Source organism: Parambassis ranga, chromosome 18 (assembly GCF_900634625.1).
Source record: "Parambassis ranga chromosome 18, fParRan2.1, whole genome shotgun sequence".
Classification (NCBI taxonomy): domain Eukaryota; kingdom Metazoa; phylum Chordata; class Actinopteri; family Ambassidae; genus Parambassis; species Parambassis ranga.
The window spans coordinates 4,974,141-4,989,767 of record NC_041038.1 but is presented as its reverse complement, the minus strand read 5'-3'; the positions used below and the strand labels follow the sequence as shown (position 1 = coordinate 4,989,767).

Here is a 15,627-nt window from a genome sequence, read left to right as displayed (position 1 = left end):
GATTTTTGGAGGAGCCGTGCGAGCGTGACATTCAAGGAAACGCCCACCACCACCAGTGCCTGCATGCGCTCACTTTATGGGACATACGATGTAGTATGACTGACAGCGACGTACACACGGCGTGTCCGCAACGAGCGTACGTCACACCAAACTCCATGGAAAATCTGTCCTGGTTCTTATGCATCGACACACGCACACACACGCGTGACACTATGACTCATAGCCTTGCAAATGTCTATAAGTGTGTGTTGACCCAGTGCACATCTTTACAATAAAATATCAACTTTTATACCCGTTATTTATCTTCCATTTGTTTTCTGATCATTTTGATTAGATGCAAAAAAAAAAGCTCAATAAAGCAGGGAATGCATGCCGATTAAAAGAATAGTTTCTGCTGAGTCAGACAACAACAACAATAGTCGCCTTTAAACGTGTGCCCCTGCAGAATGCTGATTAAAACTTAAACATGTCTGTTTTCAAATGAAGTTCGCCCAGGAGGGGGACACGCATGTTACTACCTGTCGGGTTGTCGCGGGCTCTTCGTTCTCAGTAGGTGAAGGTGTCCCTCCTTCGAGCGATGCTGGGGGGACCGGAGAAGAAGCCATGTTCCACCCCCCACCTCCTGGACCTTCAGTCACTCACTAACAGCTGTCACTCTCCGCGGTGTCCTCCTGCATGCAGCCACGCTGCTGCGCCGCTGGCAGAGGAGCGGTGGCGTCAATGGTTTCCTGTCCGAGCACAGAGACGCTCTGTCCGGCAGCACAGTGGAGCCACTGTCCCTCCTCCGGCCGGTTCTCGTATGCTTGCTGTCCGGTAGTCCAGTCCAGGCAGATGACGTTTTCTACGGGTCTCTCACTCACTTTTACACACACGTGCGCGCGCACACACACACACACCACTACACACTCACTCTCTCCTTCTGGGTCACACTCTCCTTCTCCCTGCCTCTGACTTCATCTAATTTCACTGTGCCTTGGAACATAGCCTAAATAGCAAGAGGATTCTTATTTTGCATGACATCTCTTTCCTCCACACTGCATCAGTGTGTGTGCAGTGAAGGAGTGAATCCCATCATGTAAACACAACACACAGGAACCAATTATACATGATTAATAATTGCACTCATTTCATTTCATTGCTAAATTTAGCAGCTTTAAATAGAAAAACATGGGGCCAAATACATTTGTAAACTGTGTCACGTGACAGAAGCTTCCCACATGCACCCTGTCTGTCACCACAATGTCAGAACTCACACATTTCTAGAAGAAGACATTGCATGTCTGCTGTGAAAATTGACTGCAGCAGCTGCCGCCTGCAACAGCAAGATCATGTGCAAAAAGTGCCAAAATGTGAATAGAAATCTAAATGCATGGGGCACAACAACATGTTACCAATCATACACCTGTCTTGTAACACCATGCAGCAGGCAGTGGGGGGATGGCAATCTCCCTAATGGGGGTTGGAGTATCAAGGCAGAGAGGGGACTTTCACCATCCGATTTGTCACAGGGGATGCTGAAGAGGGGGTGTGGTGTTTGAATGAAGAAGATGGAAAGGGGAGGGTCCCCAGCTGCTTCTGGCTGATTGGTTTAACTGGTTAAAGGACGTGACGTTGACTGGCCCTGGCGGTGACCCCGAGATTACAAATGCAAAGGGGGAGCAGGGCTCATTTTCATACCCCCGAGGCAGGATCATATGAGAGACACTGAATCATGACTTCTCTGATTGGATATCTGCTAATCATGATAACGCCTGATTTCCACTGCATTAACAGCCAAACACACACAGTCAGTAAATAAAATCACAAAAAGATACAAAGAAACCACAGACAGACAAAACAAATACAAAGAGCTAAAAAAATATTTTAGATACAAAACAACCAATGACGAGCCACAAATGACTACAAAGAGACACAAAACAGCTATAAAAAAATCCACTGAGAGATACACGACTACCACACAGAGGTATAAAACAACCTTTGAGGGACACAAAATATGTGTGGACACCACATCTCTTTTACGCAATTTCCCCATTGTGGGACAAATAAAGGTTTTATTAAAATGACTACAAGGAGACACATGGAAATACTGGAAACAGAAATTACTGCAAGTACACACTACACACAACATTTATGGGATAAAACAACCACCAAGACATACACAACAACTAGTGGGGCATACACAACAACTCCAAGAAGCATAAAACAACCACAGAGAGATACAAAGCAACCACAGAGAGATTTAAAACAACCACAGAGGGACATAAAACAAACATTAACCTTTTTCTCCATGGTCCCTGCTGGGAAGTTAACCTCTGCATGGTTGCTAGGTGGCCTTGAGATAGAATTGTGACCTATCCAGGATGTATCCTACTTGAGGATGCTGGATAGGCTCCAGGACCGCCATTACCCACCATGCAGGAGAAAGCAGGTTAGGGAAGATGGATAGATAGATGGCTGGATGGACCGAAAAGAGCAAACAATAATGTAATCATGAATTTTGCCTTGGGAATAAATAAAGTATCTATCCATGTAACATGTGATTGATGCAGTATGTACAGAGTTGATCTGTGACGGCCTTAACAATAAACTTCAAGTAGGTCCAAGCTCTTTTTGCTCCTGCATTTAAACATAAACTCCCATAGGTTATCAGTGGGGTTTCTGATCAAATTAGTGCCAGTGGGAGCCACAGCAGACAAAAGAAAGCAGTGTGTGGTAAATGAAAGAAAGACGGATGATGCTCTCTTTCTGAGTTAAACAGGAAGTGGGACCAAAAGCTCACAAACCTTGTTAATTTAGAGAAAGATGGACAGCATGGAGACATGGAGCTATGCTATCATCAGATTAAAGTTTGAGGGTTAAGTTCATCTCTTCCCTGTGGACTGTTAGTGTGCATGAGGGCAGGAGCAGGGAGCGAGGTTATTTTAGCATTAGGCTGGAATGACTCAGTTTACCTGTCAAAAAACATCACAGCTGGGTGAAAACCTCCAGCATTAGCGTAGTAGAAGGACTACAGCGGCCTCGGGGGGGAAACAAGAGCTCTCTCCTGTGTTTGTGTCTGTTAGATTTCTATGGGTAGAATGCTTTACTGGTTTGCTACACTGTTATGCTATACAGAGATACAGCAGAAATACCCAATATTTAATTATTTGATAGAATTTATTTCAGATATCAGGTTTTAAGGCAGATATTTTTAGCAGGACACATAATACACTGCTCAAACAACACAATGTAACTACAAGTCAGTCACACTTCTGTGAAATCAGCCTGTCCAGTTAGGAAGCAACACTGACTGTGAATCAATGTCAGCTGCTGTTGTGCAAATGGAACAGACAACAGGTGGAAATGAGAGGCAATTGTCAAGACAGCCAGGAGAGGTTCTGCGGGTGCTGACCACAGACTATTTCTCTCTTCTCATCCTTTCTGCCTGATGTTTGATCACTTTTGGATTTTGTCAGTGCTCTCACCCCTAGAGGTAGCATGAGGCAGTGTCTACAACCACAGAAGTTGCTCAGGTAGTGCCGTAGGAGGGCAACAACTCAGCAGCAAGACCGCTACCCCCTCCTTTGTGCAAGGAGGAACAGGAGGAGCAGTGCCAGAGCCCTGCAACATGACCTCCAGCAGGCCATTAATATTCATTTTTCTGCTCAGACTGTCCCACGTCCACAAGTGGGGCTTGTTCTTACAGCCCAACACCGTGCAGGGTGATTAGCATTTACCAGAGAACACCAAGATTGGCAGAATCACCATTGGCGCCCTGTGCTCTACAGGGAAGAGAGCAGGTTCACACTGAGCATGTGAGTCAGGAGACACTGTGTAGAACCTTCTGCTGTCTGCAACATCCTCCAGCATGACCAGTGTTAATTCTTCTCATTTGCCTTGTTTTGGTCAGGTTTTAAGTCTCTTTGCTAGGACAACATGTGCCCTGCTTGTCTGCAGGGAAAGTGAATAATTATGGCTGTGATGTCACCGTCTGAGTCAGTGTCCAAAGGGCTGAGGGCTGTATTATCAGCCTGCTGAGCCATCTCCTTCTGATCTGCTTTCTGCTTTTTAGTTGTAGTTTGAAAATTAAAGGCAGCAAACAGCACTGATTATTGTAAACATTATGCTGCATTCACCCTGCTGCCTCTGATGTCAGCAAGATCTGTCTCAAGTCATTCATATTAATGAAACCACACCTTTGGCCAATCACAGCCTGAAGGAGCACACCCCTGTGTGCGTGTCTGTGCCAGCAGTGGAGTCTGCAGGGCTGAGTGGAAAAATGTTTCCCAGTGAAAGGAACAGACTGAGCTGTCAATCACTCCTGCCTGGAGTGGCTGTGACATTGATGCAGAGGACACCTTGTTGGACTTTATATACACATATGAATCTACACCGTCTCTACAATCTATTTCATAGGGTCTATTTGTTCTAAATGCAAAATCTCTGAACGCAACAACCAAACAGGAAGAAAGTTCTTTAGGTAAACTACAAATTTGTAGTTTGGTGAGTTTTTGAGCATTCTCCAAAATCACGTTCATTTGTGGTGAAAAGTCAAAATAATAATCACAAAGGTTCCAACAGGGATGTGCACAGGCCCTAATTAATGTAATCCATTTAAGAGGCAGGTTACCGTGTGTCTACCACTGCCATGGCAATACTGTGACTGCAGCAGCAGTACCATCTAGTGGTGATACAACTGAACAGCAAGAGGACATTTTTATCTGTCCATCATTACGTAAATAAATGTACATGTTCATCACATCATCACTATTCAAACTGACCTTGTAACTGTATTTATACAGTTACAGGGCCCAAAAACGACTGGTGGATATACCAACACATGTTGTGACATCTGTAAAAGCATAAGTAGTACCAGGAGCTATATCTGCCTTTATCAAAATGGCACCACCTAGATATGTATAAGAGACAAGTCATTGCATGAGTACTTTAAGTAATTTTAAAAGTACTATAACTTAAGTAGGATTGTTGATGTGGCACTTTTACTTAAGAATATACTTTGCTGGGTAATTGTACTTTTACTTAAGTACCAAGCTTCAGTAATTACTTCACCAATGCATATTTTCCAGTGTTGCTGATGAATAATTGTTGAATTTCTATGTACAACAAAGGCATCTTTAAAGCTCTGTAGTGTAGTGATGTTTTTACAATTTATGTCTGTGGATGAACTAAGCTTTGTAACATCCAGTAACAGCAGAGTTCTTACCAAACTGCCAGCCATAGCACCAACTTGAGACACTGGGTGAGCTCACTCGGGGGGAACTGGTCCATTAACATGGGGCTTCAGCTACAGGAAGAAACAGCACAATATAAATGAAAACATCTTTAGTAAATAACATGTCTGAATGTCTAACAATCTGTTTACTCCTCTGACACAGCAGGTTAACACTGTAACCACAGACACCAGCTTTGTTTTGCTAAAGTGGTGGCCTAAGGGTTCAAATTTTACAAAATCAACTCAAATCATACCATCAAAAGTGGGATGTGCTCCTCTGGCGCAGCTGGTTGAATCTTCCTTAACATCTCAATCACACCAAGTCCTGTCACATGGTGACAGGTGGTGGTGGTGGATGTCCTGGGGCTACTACATGTCAGAGTTACACATAAAATGGATTTACTAGGAAAACATTTTCTTACTAAACATATTTTTACTTTCCTTTATAGGATATAACAATATTAATATCCTATAAAATATTTAACATACAACAAACATAAAAATGCTGACAGATCTTTTTCAGGATTACACACGGTGGCAGTATCTGCAACATAAAAACTAGTAATGATGTTATTCCTACTGATATGCAAGCTGTACTTGTAAAAATGCTTCTGTGACTCTGACGTGTCTCTGACATTAATACGTAACAAATCATGTGCACCAGCTTGTTGATTTCAGATGAAAATGGATAATAGTCCACATTTTGACAGTCTAGTGAATGACCACCTGTTGCAGGATTGTAAGCTATCCATTCAAATGGATGGGTTCACAGCCACCAGGTGGCAGTGAAAGATTCATGTCAACATTTGGCTGGCAGTAATACACAGCATGAAAACAGTCAAGTTTCACCACATGTGTGTAACACATTTGTTTTTATTCCATAACAACACTTGAAAACACTGTGAACACACTGAGGTCACTTAGGACTGAGCGGCCAACTTCTTTGCCCTGCGAGCTGCACCAGACTTCCTCTTAGCTTTATGTTTGATGCGTGGCTGATGGGACACCTTTCCTTTGGGCTGATGACTGGAAGAGAAGAACGCAGGCAGGTTAAGACATGCAAGATATTAAAGAGAATTTTACCATAACTGTTCTCCGTCTCACGTGTTGATTCGGTGTGTGTCTTTGAGAGGACAGAATTTGCGTCTGTGCTCCAGGCTGCCGCAGTTAAAGCAGCCCTCTTTCCCCGTGCCCTGGCCGCATGGGTGGTCTGGGAGGGCACAGCGGCCACAGGACTGGCAATGTTTCCACGCTTAAAGGAAGAAGTGTCAATTTATTTACTATGTGCTCATTTTAAAGCTGCAAAATGGGATGTGGTATTGTACGCATATACATACATGGTTTCACACATTTCTCACAGACTGAGCAGTGCTTCCATTCACGGCCATCCTGAAGAAAAGAGAAGGAAGAAGGAAGATTTAATGTACTGCATAATCAGAGGTGCCAAATCTAATGTAAGTGGTACGATACCTTGGATGGGCAGACATTGCACTTTGCACAGTGCTTGTTCAGGGACCACACATACCTCTCACATACAGAGCAAAATCTGTCAGGACAAAGGAAAGACACATGTAATGCAGTAATAACAGCAACATGTAATTTGACATTTAACTGTACTGCACATGTTTCCAATAAGAGAGCAGCAGAGACAACATAACAAATGTATCAACTTACACTATATTGAAATTGTCCTTGTTTTTACTGGATAACGTGCAGCCAATTTTCAACTGGAAGGTCTACAAGCAAAAAACACTGCTTCCTGGTGTTCACAGCAGTGTCTCAGTTTCTCCTCTTTTCTTCTGTCAGTGCTGACATTGGAAGTCCCACCTCTTCTACATGTTAACTGACAGAGCTTTGGTGTTCTAAGAGCTAAACTATTTTCAGCATGCACATTGGATTCGAAATAAAAAAAAAACATTTGCAAACATTTTTATACAATGCACTGGCTGCATGAAGTCTGGAACCCAGCACAGGGTTTCCTCCTATGTGATGCTTTGCCAGGACTTTACTGCAGCTGCTTTCAGTTGTTGCTTTTTTGTGGGTCTTTCTGCCTTAGTTTTGGTCTTTAGCATGTGAAATGCACGCATTGCTTTTGCAGTATGTGTTGGGTCATTGTCCATCTGTACTGTGAATCAACTTTGCTGCATTTGTCTTAACCTGAGCAGAAAGTATACCCATATACAGTAGTCATTCATTTAGGAAAGTCATTCAGCTGCTTCTGTCTTCTGTCACATCATCAGTAGACAATAGGGACCCAGTGCCATGCCCATGGCATCACACTGCCTCCACCATGTTTTAAAGAGGATGTGGTGTGCTTTGGATCATGAGCATTTCCAAGCCTTCTCCATACATGGCTGGCCTCCTTAGATGTTTTTTTGGCAAAGTCTAATCTGGCATTTCTATTTTTGGGGATGATTAATGGTTTACACCTGAAGAGTGTTCTTTACTTGGGTGGATGTTGTGAATGGGGTTTTCTTTGTCATGAGAAGGACCCTAGGATCATCCACCACTGTGAATGCACAGGCCTTTTTAAGTTCCTGAACCATCAGTGTGCTGTTTTTTCCCCTCAGAATAACCCAAACTGTTGATTTGGCCACGCCATTATTCTGCTATCTCTGCTATCTTTTATTTTAGCCTAATGATGTTCTGTTTCACTTCCATTCAGAGCTCTTTTGGCTGCATGTTTTTTGGTTCACAGCAACAGCTTCTAAATGCAAATGTCAAACCTGGAATCCACTCCAGGCCTTTAACCTGCTTAAGTAGTGGTGGATCAATAAATTCCTGAACCCTTCCTCCAATTTGGATGTGAACCTAAAGCCAGGACCTCTGCAGTGAGGACATGTAATTGCGCTGTAAATTAACATAGCCCAAATGTTATGATATAGATCTCTTAAAATGAGTATGTATGAGTCTGTCTTGAGCGTTCTTCCAGCTTTGCAAACAGCAGGCAGCTTGGTTTGTTTACAACATAGAGCTGACTGTAATTTGGCCGTGTATCACACTCTCACGTCTTAACATAAAAACACTGCACTCAGCATTCACGTGTACTGGTGGCATTTGCTGCGGACAGAGTGTGTTGGTACCTGTAGCCCTCCTCTTTGGGCAGGATGATGTCTCTGGCTGAAATATTGGTGAAGAGCCTGACAGGCGATTGCTTCCTGCCTGTCTTCCCATGCTTATATAGGGGATGGTTGTCATAGTCTACCTGGTTAGAAACAAAAAAGAGCTTACATAGCCTGCAGTCACTGCAAAAAGGTGGGAACTGAAGTCAGTCAGTTGTTTTAATGAGCACTGCACTGGTCTGGATCAACACATTTTAAGGTTTATGTGTTAGGAAATGGCAGATTAGAATCACCACTTGAACACTAAAATCTCTATTTAATATGAATACATCTTGCTACAACAAAATCTTAATAGCATTGCTATAGCAGCACTAAATGATGCTGTGAAAACCTTGTGTGTGCATTAGCTTAAATGTGTGCTGCAGATACCTGGTAGTCCAACATGGTGAACGAGGGGAGACACTCCAGGATGCGGGGCTCAAAGAAGTATGGGAAGATCCAGATCATGGGCATGTCAACATTACTGCTGTCTGAGAACATGCAAATATGCATGTTAGCATCGAAAATGGTGAAACAGAACAGTTAGCAGTTCTGCAGTTACCGTTATTGTTTTGGTGTCTTTTAGCTCATTGTTTTGGTTTTATAATCTATACTATTTTGTTACAGACAGTAATGTTTTTTAAAGTAATGTTACATCATTGCTTCAATGTTTTTAAGCTGCTTTTAAAATATGCCATAAACATACATACAAACATAACAAGCAAATTAAAAAAAAAAACAGAAATGATTAAATTTGATGACCAGAGCTCTGCAGCTTCCTCCATGTCTGTGATATCAGAGAGAAACTGTTGGCCAGAGGCTTCACCAGGCCACCGAATGGAGGGTCAGCCACCATCACCACCTTCTCCCCTGTGAGGAAGGCCTTCAGGATGGTGCTGGGAGCCTGACAAAAGGAGCTTCATCATTATACAGAGCCGGCAACAGGCAGTTTTAGTTCACAGTCAGAAACACAACTGACTGTACCTCTCCGCCAAAGAAGTGGTGGTTGAACATGTTGTAGTGGCAGAACTCATCCTGACTGTAGAACTGGGCGTACCTGAAACAGAAAAATCATTATATTAATTAAACAGATTGCCTCCACATTCAGCATGCTGAAAGAAAACATGTTTGAACTTATCTACTGTACAAACACGCCAAGTTAGCAAACACATGGTGGATCCAGAGGTTGTGTTTCCAGGTGACGATAAGGTGCTGCAGGCTGAAGCTTGTAACATAAGAACACACCCTCACTGCACATTCTTTACAGAAACAGCTAGCAGGGACAGAATGCAAACAGCTCTGGTAAGAACGCCTTAAAAACTATTTTTTAACATGTTCAAATATTATATATATAAATATTATCTGTGTGTGATGATGCATGATAGATTTGTGCTTTAGATTACACCGAGAGTGCTTCTAAGGTTATTCAACAGCTAAGAAAATGGACTGTTTGGAGGAGAAAAAAAATGAAATTTTACAGCTTCATATCTACAACTGGTGTGAAATTTGAATGCATTCAGAACAATATGACTGATCTATTCACAGTACATTTGAATCTTTAGGAAATAAGCCCATGTCAGAAGGAGGGGGGGGGGGTTGCAGAAAGTTCTGCATGAACTGACAGGTTTCCACGCTTTCCAGAATCCTGCAGAACTGGTTTAACTTTAAAAAGCAAAACTACATAATAAAAAAACAACTTTGAGAAAAGCAAAAAAAAAAAAAATCTGTATGAATAAATCTGACATGTGTTTATTGTTTTTGGTCAGTATTCAGACATGGCAGAAGGAGAGCCTCTGTCCGTGGGCAATGGACAGTCAGCACTGGTTCAGTCAGTGCAGAGCGATCTTATGGCGCCCTCTGCCGGTATCCACGGTTTACTGCAGGATGGGTCTAGCTACACTCCACTGGACTCCAACACTGACAGGACTGTTCAGCCTTTCCCACGTTCACCTAAACTGCAGAGGAAGGTGGCAGCAGCTGCTCAGCCCTCTCAGGTAAATATGAGATATTAGGGAATGACTTTCGATTTTTTTTAAACCCATAGAACATGAATTACGGCCAAAAATACTCCATGCAGACATCTGTACAACATTTACAGAAACTATTGGCTGCATGGATGAATGGACAAAGGTAATAACTAAGTGTAGCCACAGAATTTATCACCAGTTGTTTTAATAAGCCTTAAAAGGTCCTGTACTGTGCAGGAGCACTTATCCAGACGTCTGGGTGAACTGCAGGCTGAGATGTCCAAGACAGAGGCCCACATCCAGTCTCTGAAGAAACGCAAAGCTGATCTTGCAGTAAGTACAAACATAGACCACCAAGTAGACCGGATGATGCAAAATCCTGAAACACAAAATCTTCCCTCATCTTCCACCCCGAAGAGGACAACAGAGGTGATGAAGCAGCAGGTCCGAGAGCACTTCGAGAACATGCGCTGCATCCTGAAGCAGGATGAGCAGGTCGTCCTGGACGCTCTGGAGATGGACCTCAGGCGCACCAGGACCAGGCTGGACCAGGTTTTGAAGAACTGGCACCAACACCAGGACCAGGTCACCAAGAGTATAGGCAGCACCCAGAAAGCACTGAGCAAGAGTCCCAGAGCGGACAAGGATGAAAAAGTCTGATTCACACACTGCTCCGTAACACAATTTACACATGTACAGAGTATTTTACTGCTGTTTTAACCTGTGTTTCTGTTTTTTTTTTGTCTCGTCAAGAGTCTCTCTGAGAATGTCAGGTAAACAACATGATGAGAAAAGCTTTTAGCTCTGACTGACACACTAACTTTAATCTGTGTTGTCTCTCTTCCAGTCCAAAGAAGCCAGCGTCCTCTGAGAAGGAAATCAGACTGAATGAGGAGCGATTTGAGAGGCTTCTAAAGACTCTCTCCTCCATCTCCAAAAGCCTGAAGACTCAGATGCAGAGGAAGACTCTGCTGCTGGGTATGATGTTGATTATTTATGTTAATTATGAAGACTTTTCTGAAGGCACTTGTATGCACCAATTTTGACGTTGTGTTCTGTCCCGAAAAAATGTGTTGCACTGAGTGTCAACTTCTGTGACTTAAGGTGCCAAACACTAAGTTTCACCATGCCATTAACTAATCTGTGCATTTTCTATTCATTCAGATTCAGCCCCAATTGTGATTGACAGGCAGACTTGCCATGCCCAGATGGCTGTGACCTCAGAAGGGCGGAGCCTGTCCTTCTCTGGCTCTGCTTGTTCAGCTCCACAGCATCCTCTCCAGTTTGATAAGGTGTGCTGTGCTCTGGGCTCCTCCCCGATCACATCAGGTCAGAGGTACTGGGAAGTGGACGTGCGCTGCTGTTCCGCGTGGGCTGTCGGTGTCGCCTACGGCAGCCTGGAGAGAAAAGGCCGCGACAAGGGTGCCAAACTGGGCCGGAACAGGAAGTCATGGTGTGTGGAGCTGCGGAACAAGAGCGTGTCAGCGTGGCACAATGACCACAGAGTGGTGTGTCAGGGTGTGCGGCTGACCCCAGTTGGGAAAGTGGGAGTGTGGGTGAATTATGATAAGGGTCAGCTGACATTTTATGATGTCGATACCATGGTTGTGCTGCAGAGGTTCTCAGCAGCCATGACACCAGTGTTTGAGAGGGCTCATCACCAGTTCACTGAGCCGCTGTACCCTGCCGTCCGCTTCCTGAGACCAGCAGAGAACCAGATCTGGCCAAACCACCTGGAATTCTGCCTCCTCAACTCTCCATGATGGGAAACACTCTAGAGACAAGGATGTGGACTAACTAACTTCTGCCTAAAAAAGCATTCTGCTCCATTTTCCATAAAAGTAACAGCTTTAACCCTTTATAACAAGTCAGTCATTCTTTATAGAATGCAGTCATATTTGTGGACAGTTCTTTTTAATCTGTACCATGGAAGCCATGGAAATGATAAAAATCACACCTTTCCCAGATCTGAACTAGAACCACAGCTTTGAGTGCAAAGATTAACTGTGTAAATATTTGTAAATAATTCTAGAAACTGATCTGACGTTTTGCTGGAGGAGGAGATAACCAGGCAGCTTAGCTGTCCGGTACTGCCCCGCTGACACTTTACCTGCCTATCAGTTCAACAAGTTATGTATCCAATGACCGAAAATAATAGGTATGGTCATTTTTGTACATGTAGAATACATTGAAAAGGTCTAAGATGCTTTAAATGTCTAGCTCCAATCAGTCGGATTTGTCCCACATTCACAGTGCAGCTTGTAGCAAGTAAGACAAACCTACCTGAAGTCGATGTCCAGCAGCAGACTCTTCATCGGCTCATTTTTCTTTTCCAGGTTTCGCAGCCTGATAAGCTCCTGCAGTCTGACACACACATGAACATGATTGAAATTTGATTTCAGTTGTAAAGATTTTCCATGCAATTGTGCTGATATCAGACCAGTCAAATGTTTGTTTTTTTATTAGTGAAACAAAATGACAGAATAAATGTTTGATTAGTTGATGGTGACATCCATGAACTAGATGTGTGTGATTTTATGTGTGATGAAGTTGCAGTAAACACTGTCTAGACTTCAAACAATGACATCATGTAATAGGGGCAGCATGAATATTAATATTAAGCATGTATAAAGCATTATTACAGGTTCACAATTTAAAGCAAAGTCATGAATAAAATCAAAACTGACTTCACATCTAGTTTTCAATTTTTGATTTTAGTAAAGTGGCTGCTATAATTGAAACAAATTGAAACAAATCTCACCTTGGTGTGCCCACACACAGCACCTTCGTGTATCCCAGACCAGCCAGGGTGTCCAGGAGAAAGGTTGCACTGCGATCAGTGAAGAGATACTGGGCATTGCTCTTCTTGTTGTCCAGTGGTCTGAGCAGCACACTGGGCCTTCTCAGCTGAGCTATGGTGATGGGTGTGGTTCTATGAGCAGAGTGAGCGCTGTGCTCTCCCGGCAGGAGCAGGATCTGACAATCCTGACAAAACTTCTTCTCATCAGGGGCGAGGGAGGTGAACCCCCGAAACCTGAAGGACATTTAATAATAACGTAAACAAGGCGTCTAAAGAGTCAGTCACTGTTCCAGCTTTTTCTATAAGAATCCTTAGATTACAACATGCATATACACACACAGACACACACATATATATATACTTTAGGGGTAGGACGGTTCAGGAAAAAAATCCGAACCGTTCGGTACACGTGCTTCGGTTCGGGGCGAGTGTTCTGTTCGGTTCTGGAGATGCGCATCAAGTAATACAGGGAGGTGTTTTTACCACAGGATAGAGACGAGTGTTGCCAACTTTAAGTCGCCAACTGTAGCGTCTCTCTCGCTACATTTGGCGACTTTCCAAACCTTTTTTTTGTCATAAGCAACTAGTGACTCTCTCTGGTGACTTTTGGAGACTGACGTGAAATCATTCTGCAGTCAGGCTACTGTCCTCGACAAGCAGCGATCGTGAGCTCCTCCCCCGCCTCAGCGCATTTACAAGCGGTTAGTCTCTGTAGCTTCACGCAGCAGGTTCAGCTGCAGCTGCAGAGCAGAGACCTACACCACTCTGCGTCCAACCGTGTGCAAAGCTGCCGCTGATCTCGTCATGGTTTACAGAGCGGGGTGTAAATAGCATATTTCAATGGCAAAAATAAAATAAAAACACGGACATCAGTACCGTTAGTGCAGCTTGCCTAGTGTAGTCATAAAGTTCAGGCTATCCATCTAGCATGTAATGAGCAATGGTGGACAAAGCAACACACATTCTCTGTCCAAGCTTGCCGGTGGGAGTACGTGCGCACAGGTGTCTGTGTGTTTGTCTGTGCGCAGACAGCAGCGGTAAATTATAAACGCACAACCATGCAGACAGAAATGACATGCTGCTGTGCAAATACGATAATAAGATTTCAACATCAGCTGTTTAGTTGGGTTAATAAAGGAACAAGGTGTAGACCTGTTCTATAGGAAATGCTATCTTAAATGGCTTCTGTTATGATCTGGCGCTATATAGAAATTAAAAAATAATTGACTTGAGCTGATATAATGATGGGGGAAACACTGAACTGATTCTTAAAAATGTTGAATGTTGGATAAATAGGCTATGTAGAAATATGTAGAAAAAACCTCAACATTGTAAACCGAACCGAAAACCGTGACACGAACCGAACCGTGGATTTGGTGAACCGTTCCACCCCTAATATATATATACACACTATATTTCCAAGTGACAGCTCCTTTTAGTTGAATTGCATTATAGGCATGTGAGGGCCCACAGCTGCTCTCTCACCTGTTACAATACTCCTGCTGGGTGAAAGGAGGCTGCTTTGACCGGTTCTCTGTCTCTCTGGCTAACTGCCTGGCCTCAGACACCTTTAAAGTAAGTTATTTAAAATGAAATAGATCCTTCAAATGTCAGATGTCTTATTACAGGCTACAGACAAACTCTGGAGAGCTTACCTTTTCATCTTCCCACTGGAAAAAGTTGCAGTCCTTTCTGTCTCGACAGGCTGAGCATGCGTAAAACCTCCTCCCTTGGTCACCTCCTTTGCAGACTTTTTCAAACAGCAAGGTTGGACCTGACAAAACAAACAATGCAATGTGACACTAGCATTAAATGCATCCATCCATCGTACAAATGCTACATGTTCGGCTTAAAAACATTTACCATGCGGACAACGTGGCGCGGTTTTACAGCACTCTGAAAGAATGACTTCGATTCCAAAACTATCTTCGTGTGTCTCTGTTTCCATGTTGTGAAGTTTAGACTTAGATTTACGTTCCAACTTTTTAGCACGAGAGAGATTCACTGTGACAAGTGGAAGCCATGCCGTTTCTAGTCGCGCAGATATGACGTCACGTGTATGGAGTCGCAGTAAAAGCTCGCAGACCATCAACCAAAACAAAGCATAGAAACAATATTTTTTTCAATTTAAGAAGAAACTGGACATTTTTCTATATATATAAGGGAAATGGAGGATCACAAGAATTTTCACGTATCAAATTATTAAACTATTTTTCAATTATTAATTAATTTGACCATGGAATGTATTAATATTATTATAATTTTTTAATTTGTTGGAGTCAATTCTGTGGATTAAAAAGGCCAATAAATGGCAAATGAAACAAATGAAATCACACAGCATAATGAAAACTCAATTTATATGTTTGTTTCCACTGGACAGAACTGTAGTCCAAAGGGGGCAGCACGCTGCTCATGAAAAGAGCTATTTTCTTTCCTTTTATTTTCAACTACATTTCCCATGTATCCCTCGCTTTTCAGTGCAGTGGCGCTGTCAGCCCGAGGACCGTACAAGAGCGGTCTGCTGGATGCTGAACACCACAAATGACA

The 15,627-nt window shown here is 43.1% G+C and overlaps 3 protein-coding genes across 22 annotated transcripts in view; 1 reads left to right on the top strand and 2 right to left on the bottom strand.

Moving 5' to 3' along the window:
* Window positions 1-816, bottom strand: part of LOC114450699 (ankyrin-2-like) — a 124,009-nt gene extending 123,193 nt beyond the window's left edge. For all 18 annotated transcript variants that reach the window (XM_028429009.1, XM_028429008.1, XM_028428988.1 and 15 more), the window contains exon 1: window positions 519-816. In XM_028429009.1, the coding sequence (XP_028284810.1) occupies window positions 519-605 (87 nt within the window). In that variant the 5' untranslated portion in view covers window positions 606-816. The remainder of the gene's footprint in view (window positions 1-518) is intronic.
* A 5,251-nt stretch (window positions 817-6,067) lies between these two features.
* zcchc4 (zinc finger, CCHC domain containing 4) lies at window positions 6,068-15,109 on the bottom strand. The gene is made up of 13 exons (XM_028429566.1): window positions 14,944-15,109; window positions 14,736-14,854; window positions 14,566-14,648; window positions 13,042-13,314; window positions 12,564-12,644; window positions 9,298-9,370; window positions 9,076-9,217; window positions 8,704-8,804; window positions 8,296-8,417; window positions 6,683-6,758; window positions 6,550-6,601; window positions 6,317-6,464; window positions 6,068-6,238 (listed from the first exon to the last, which is right to left on the bottom strand). Exons 1-13 carry the CDS (start codon window positions 15,026-15,028, stop codon window positions 6,133-6,135), a joined length of 1,461 nt encoding a protein of 486 aa, XP_028285367.1. The 5' UTR covers window positions 15,029-15,109; the 3' UTR covers window positions 6,068-6,132.
* LOC114451043 (nuclear factor 7, ovary) lies at window positions 9,560-12,971 on the top strand. Of its 3 annotated transcripts, none has more exons than XM_028429567.1 (7): window positions 9,560-9,615; window positions 10,080-10,307; window positions 10,518-10,613; window positions 10,698-10,934; window positions 11,034-11,053; window positions 11,128-11,258; window positions 11,445-12,971. In XM_028429567.1, the coding sequence occupies exons 1-7, from the start codon at window positions 9,601-9,603 to the stop codon at window positions 12,041-12,043; spliced, it is 1,326 nt and encodes a 441-aa protein (XP_028285368.1). In that variant the 5' UTR covers window positions 9,560-9,600; the 3' UTR covers window positions 12,044-12,971. The 3 variants fall into 3 exon arrangements, with proteins under 3 accessions (XP_028285368.1, XP_028285370.1, XP_028285369.1); XM_028429569.1 differs by lacking the exon at window positions 9,560-9,615 and adding an exon at window positions 10,412-10,443 and having other exon boundaries at window positions 10,191-10,307; XM_028429568.1 differs by lacking the exon at window positions 9,560-9,615 and adding an exon at window positions 10,391-10,443 and having other exon boundaries at window positions 10,203-10,307.
* Window positions 15,110-15,627: the final 518 nt, after the last annotated feature.